The sequence below is a fragment of the Teleopsis dalmanni genome, chromosome 1 (assembly GCF_002237135.1).
Source record: "Teleopsis dalmanni isolate 2A chromosome 1, ASM223713v2, whole genome shotgun sequence".
NCBI classification, from domain to species: Eukaryota; Metazoa; Arthropoda; class Insecta; order Diptera; family Diopsidae; genus Teleopsis; species Teleopsis dalmanni.
The window spans coordinates 181,150,504-181,157,288 of record NC_051846.1 but is presented as its reverse complement, the minus strand read 5'-3'; the positions used below and the strand labels follow the sequence as shown (position 1 = coordinate 181,157,288).

Sequence of the window (6,785 nt, the reverse complement as noted above, 5' to 3'; positions counted from 1 at the left end):
TCCGTCTAAAAATAAGTTTGTTTCGAGTCTCTGGTACAAATTTAAATGATTTGATTAAATTATTTGATTTGATTCTGACTAAAACTTTAATTTTCAAGTCCTTGTTCAAATTTATGTCTAAAAGTGAAGGCTATGTTTTTCTATGTATATATACATATAAATATTAATTAATAATGATTCCGAAATTATACTCAAATTTGTAGAAACTAATTTGGTTAATTATTCTTCTAAAACATTACAATTTTGTTTTATATGTAAGTAGTGTTATATATACAAAGTTGTTTGTAATGCACTCTCCCGTAACAAAGTATTAATGAAATTTAAACCTACTTTTATGTATCAATCAAATTGCATTTCTCATGAGATTAAAAAATTACCATTCTAGAATATATACTTGGCTTCAATAATCTACTGCAGTTTTATTTTAATGCTTAAATAAAATTTGATAAATTGTATTTGAACTATTATTAAATCTAAAAATGTACTTTAACATACATATTTTGCAATTAATAAATACAATAATAATAAAAAAAGTAATGTCAAATCAAATAAAATAGTCAGATGTATTCAATTTTTCTAGTCTGGATTTCAAAACACGAATATTTTCATTAAAATGTAGATAAGAAATATATATTAAGATTATACATATAATTAATTAATTAATTATATTAATATTATATATTATAATGTAAAGTACCCCCAGGACTATGATAACAGGAGTTAAATTGTAACAAACCATTATTAAGTTTAGATATAGTTGTAAACGGTTATTCCTTCATTTTTTAAAAGTACAATTACAAGTCTAATTACAAATTTACGAAATTTCTATAACTTTGATTTTTGATTTAATTATGTTTAAGTATAAAAATCTTTCCACACACGAGTCAATTGGGTAATTGATACAATTCTATCATATAAAATGAAATTATAATTCTCACCAAATTAAAAATTATGTGGTGTTTATACAAAAAAGTTTTAATTCTCATATTCTTCAATTCAAGTGATGTATATAAGTTCAACTGATTCAAAGGAAACAATAAAGTTATTTTAATAGAAGTTTTAATTGTACTGTTATTACGTTGAAGTCATTTAATAAGAAGTTTGTTTTTCTTATGTTGTTTTGCTTTGCTCATCGTTACATCAATTATAATCTCTAAAGAGTATGTAAAAAAAAAAGGGATTTATGAAATTATTATAATGCAATTACAAGACTTATAATTGGTATATATAAATTCAGTAGTATCAAAGCTGAATTTATTTAACTAAAAGTTTTGGTTAAGTTGTGAATTATAGTGTAAATTGATTCCAAAAAATCGTTTTCTTATATAACAAAAAACAAGCAATAGTTTTCATGGTTATCCAAATAAAAAGAATTTATGCTTAATTTTAATTCTTATATATTTCTTATGTTCATGCATCACTGCCATATATATTACCAACAAGTATTTTGGGGCCCCATTCTCTTCCTAAAAATCCGTAATTTTTGTTTGAATTTTTGTTTACTTTTAAGTTTGTTAAGGTAATAGTTTAACCCAAAATGTTTTGTCGGAGATTCTGTAATAATGCTTAAATTATTTTTCTTTCTGTAAACTAATTTAAGTGAAAACGTTACACAATTTTTGTGGCCGGTGACTTTCCAGGTAATTTTCCTCTTTCTAAGCATCAAAACAAATTATCTTCCAAACCAAATAATTGCCCGGCTCACAAGCAGTCGGCGACCATTGCTAGACAGTTTGATAGAATTTCGTTGAGAATATTACGACAGGACCCGGATTGCTCTAACTATTTTTGCTTTGATTTTCATTTCAAGACCTTTAAGCCAAGAAGCATATTCAGCAATGAACCAGTGATTAAACTGTGCAGATTAATATTACAAAATCCAGTGTTCTTTAGTCACAACTTTGAACTGTGGAAGTTAACAGGTCAAGCTAGGAAATTAGTTATTAATCTAAAATCAGATCTCTTTAACTTAAAAACCTTTTTTCTTCTTATTAAGGACTATATTGATATATATATACTATTTATATAATAATTTTTGAGCCCGTTAATTGGTCATTTAAAGAAAAAACTATTATTTATTAATTATATTTAAATATTAATTTAAATAATATTAAATAATATCAAAATATTATTTAAATATATAAATGATGAATTATAGTATTTTATTTAAATGACCAATTAACCCGCTCAAAAATTATTATATATTTTTGGTCACAAAAAAATAATAAAATATACTATATACATATATATATATATTTATATATTTTTATTATATATACATATATTTATATATTTTTAATGTTTTTTGATTGCTAAATGATATGAACAATTTTTGAAAAAATTGATATTGTAGAAAAGCCTTCACCAAAACAAATTTCTGATCACAGGCTTCTGTTTAGTTTCAAATAACTAAACAATAAAGTGATGTATGAAAGATACTATTAATATATATATACTTATTTCTAAATCAACTGTTTCGGTAACTTTAAGCTGGAACTAAATTTATTTGGAATATTCTATTAAACCCAACACAGAAGCTTAATTAGTCTAAGTAGTACTCCAAAACTACTATTCAGTACGCTTATTATTGATGTTTTGAATTGCTTATATTATAGTACTACACTTAGAAGTGATTATTATAGTTAATTTATCTTCTTAGCCATTTATCTTATTCAATAAACCCACTCGAAAATTTTATTAATTATATTGATATTAACAACTTATTTTAATATTTCAGAACTTTTAGAGCTTAATTACAAAATATTCTTCTTACATTTAAGTTTAAAAATTAAAAAAATTCTTAAACAGTTGAAAATCTACTTGTGTCTTGAAAACTAGAAGCCAATATTAAAGTTCTTCAAAGAGTACAGAATGAAAAATATTTAATAAATAAGACAAAAACGTGTTAAAAATAGCCAAGTACAAATACTGAATAATAAATTTAAATATTTACCAAAAAAAAAAATCAGTAGTAATGAAAACCGATGATAAGTCAAATAAAATCATATGTGTAAATATTATTTTTTTTATTTTTAAAAATTGGCTTAGGAAAACAGGAAATTCTGGCTCAATGAAGAAGTACAAAATCATTGAGATATGAATTGAACTCAATGAGCAGATCAATTGAGATGATTTAAATGAAATCAAATTAAATCGATACAGATAAATTAACATATCAAATATCAAAATATCTAAAGACAAAAGAGAGAATCCCATAGAAATTAAATCTAAGCAGATAACTTCTGGTCTGACCTTCTTAAAAGTCAGCACTTGACATTGCCGCAAGTGAACACTTTACCTTGCAACAAGGTGTTGAGATGCACGAATTTCACGGGTGAGATTTTCTATTGAATCATTTCATTATTTCATTGAGAAGACGCCAAAATGTTTAAAAATAAATTAAACACATTATGTACACAATACGTAAGCGCAAACGGTTGCTTCAAGCCAAAATAATATTGAACTGCCGGCACTTCGGCACTTCATGGCCTAAGTGGTACTTCTATGGCAAAAGCAGTACTTCACCAAAGCAGTACTGCTTGGATAGAGAAGGTAAGTAGAAGAAGAGGAAGAAGAAGAAGAAGGAGAAACAGAAGTACGTAGCTACAATGGTTGTATGTTTTACTTCAAATTACTTATGATACTTTCGGGCTTAGAGTAGTTGTGCTGAGATCTACTCTACTCTATGTATTGTTAATAGCAATATTTGTTGATTTGATAGAAAAATTATACAATAGCAACAATAACTATTACAATAACAACAACGCACGCAAAAAACAAAAAGCAGTTATAATTGTGGCTATTGTAGAGTAGTGATACTTTTTGAAAAAAAAAAATATATTTAACAAAATATAGCGAATTTTATTTAAATTATTTTTTAATATATTTTTTTTTTTGTTTTTTGTTTATCTAAATTTAAACTTCAAATTTCTGCTATAAAAATGCGCGTTAACATTAACAAATCATCACACAATCAACTACAGTTTTAATTACAACACACGCACTGTACTAGCTCCAGTAAGCAAAGAGTTCAAAGAAAAAATGGTTAGTCAAAATACTATACATCCAACCCAGACTATTAATTTTAATTTTTTAAACTCTTTAACTCTTCCACAGAAAACCTTTATTTTAGCCTGCTTTTTGGTAGCCTCCGCTTCCGCTGCTTTCATACCCAGCGCGCAAAGACAACGCCGCGACGTATCCGAATTACAAGCACCAGCGTACAGTTATTTACCGCCACAAGAAAAGCTTCTACTGCCCGAAACGGAAGTAACCACTGAAGCCATAACCGAAGCACCAACTACCTTAGCACCTGCTTCATCTGTTTTGGGTCCAAATGGCTACGAATACCGTACCGTACGTCGTTTGAAATACCGTTATCGCAACCGTCGTGATGTTTCTCACTTAGCGCAACACTATTTACCACCCAGCAACGAGTACTTGCCACCAGCTGGTGCTGACAAACTCAGCGAACCTGCACATTTGCACGATCATCAACATGAACACGAACACGAGCATGAACACGAACCTGAACATGAACATAACCACAATAACGATGATCCTGCACCAGCAGTTGCTAACGAATATTTGCCACCACATGAAGAGCATCCAAGTACTGAAGCTGCACCTTTACAAGGTACCGATGAAAGTGAAGTTCCTTTGGCTGAAGTACGCGATATTGATAATAACGAACCCGCCGCTACTAATGATGGTGAACCCATTACCGAAGAAGCACCACAAGACACAGCTATACTCGCTGATGATGGTTATCACTATAAGCAACCAGCACAAGCACCTGAACTTAGCCCAGCACCTGAAGCTGTTGTGGAATACTTGCCTCCCACAGAAGATGAAGCCGCACCAAAAGATATTGTTGCCGATGAACCAGCTGAGGAAGCACCTGAAAAAGTGGCAGCTGAAGAAATACCTGATGAATCCATTGTTGTAGAATCTGCTGAGCCTGTTGCTCCAGAATATTTACCACCAGTTGAAGATGTTGCTGAGGTAAAGTCTGCACCAGTTGGTGAATACTTACCACCATTAGAAGAAGGTGTTGTCGTTGCTGAAGGTCCAGAGGAGTCTGCTATTTTGGCTGATGATGGCTACCATTACAGAGCTATTAAACGTTTAAGGTTTTAGATTTTTTCTTAAAACTGTTGAACTCGCGTGATCATGTTTAATATTATTTTCCCTTTCCTATTCATTTCGAACATTGTTATTGCTTTTAAATTTAAAGAAAAAAAAATTATTTAATTAAATAAAAAAACATAAAACAATATAAAAGAAATAAAAATTATAAAAATCAAACTCTGCATTTTGTGTTAATTTATTATACAAAAAATATTAACCAGTAATTACATAATATCGATATATTGGACTACTAAGAATAATCGACAGCATTTGTCAAAACTGTGGAAAAACAATCGTTAGATAAACAGTATTTAGTTAGTTGGTTTTAGTAGTGATAGATTTTCTTCTTCCATTCAAATGGCGTATAAGCGACTTTTTAGTACCACGAAACCGGTAAAGAAATTCTTAGTTTCAAATCTAACCTTTTCTCAATAAAGCAGAATGAAGGTATACATTTCGAATGTACACCAGGCTTTAGTTCGTAGGTTTCTATATTAAAACGTTTCAATCTTACAAAAACGTGGGTATTTGCAAAGAATGTTTTCAGTTCTATATTATTTTTTTTCTTCATTGCAGCTTCTACAATGCATTAATTGGAATGGATATTTAGTTATTTTTCGATATTGGTGTCTATTGGTCAGTGGCCTCTCAAAACTGTCACTAGTTTCATTACTTCTATCTTAGTTTTGCCAAGTATAATTTTCTTTTTTAATAGATTGTAACTTGACCATGTTAGTTTAGATTTCTTGGAATCCATTGTAGAATTGCACATAGATGCTTGCATATAATTGACTTTTTGCATCTTTTTTTGAGAAGTTTAGAGAAAGAACTCATAATGCTTGCATGTAGTCGAGTTTTCGCATCTTTTATTAAGAGTTCAGCAGAGAAAGAACTTAATAAATGTTTGTATGTCCTCAACGATATGCCTAGGATTTTATATGTTCGGTGTGACTATCTAAAGCACTCTTCTGCTTAGCAATTGCGAAAATACCGCTATGACCGGGAATCTGTATTGGAGCTACGTTCAATTGCATTGACACATTATTCGGAGATATGTACCAATCAAAACCGTCCTAGATGTAAATTACACTACACTTAAGGACTTTAAAGCAACTTAAATGTTTGTTAGTTTGTATACATTTTTAATACACATATTATTTACATTTAGACTAGCAATCGCTTCACTAACAAGTGTCACCCGAAAAACACTATAATGATCAAAAAGCCAATAATAAATAAATTTATTCAATACCTTTCCTAAGAACTCCACTGTGAAAATCGTTAGAACATCTTCTACAGAAAGATTTCTTGATAGGATATGGGTCTCTAGATGAGAACTTGATACCAAATTTTCTGTCGAAATTAAGAATGGGAAGAGATTTAGTTAATATTATTTAGGATCAAAAAGTGGGAAGGAAGACTGAAGAAGTTTTAAGTGTAAGAGCAGATGATGCTGTCATTTGAAATTAAGTCATTTTCTACTGTACATCACGGTGTTCTTCACACACGTATCGGTATATTGTGCCGATGTACGTCTTGGAATCTCCTTAGTAATTCCGTCGGTATCAATAAAGAAATGTCTGTAAGACATGACTTCCACCTTGGTACTCCAAAGCAAGCGCCCAACCTCAATTTGTGAGAACTACTGCAGCTGT

At 29.7% G+C, this 6,785-nt stretch overlaps 1 protein-coding gene across 1 annotated transcript; it reads left to right on the top strand.

Annotated features, from left to right (window-relative positions):
- Window positions 1-3,937: 3,937 nt before the first annotated feature.
- Window positions 3,938-5,210, top strand: LOC119671571 (early nodulin-75-like). Its single transcript, XM_038082271.1, has one exon. It carries the CDS (start codon window positions 4,042-4,044, stop codon window positions 5,137-5,139), a length of 1,098 nt encoding a protein of 365 aa, XP_037938199.1. The 5' UTR covers window positions 3,938-4,041; the 3' UTR covers window positions 5,140-5,210.
- The last annotated feature ends 1,575 nt before the right edge of the window (window positions 5,211-6,785 follow it).

Bases quoted from the DNA above. Each gene is read 5' to 3' on its own strand.
- LOC119671571 (XM_038082271.1), top strand. From the start codon at position 4,042: ATGGTTAGTCAAAATACTATACATCCAACCCAGACTATTAATTTTAAT.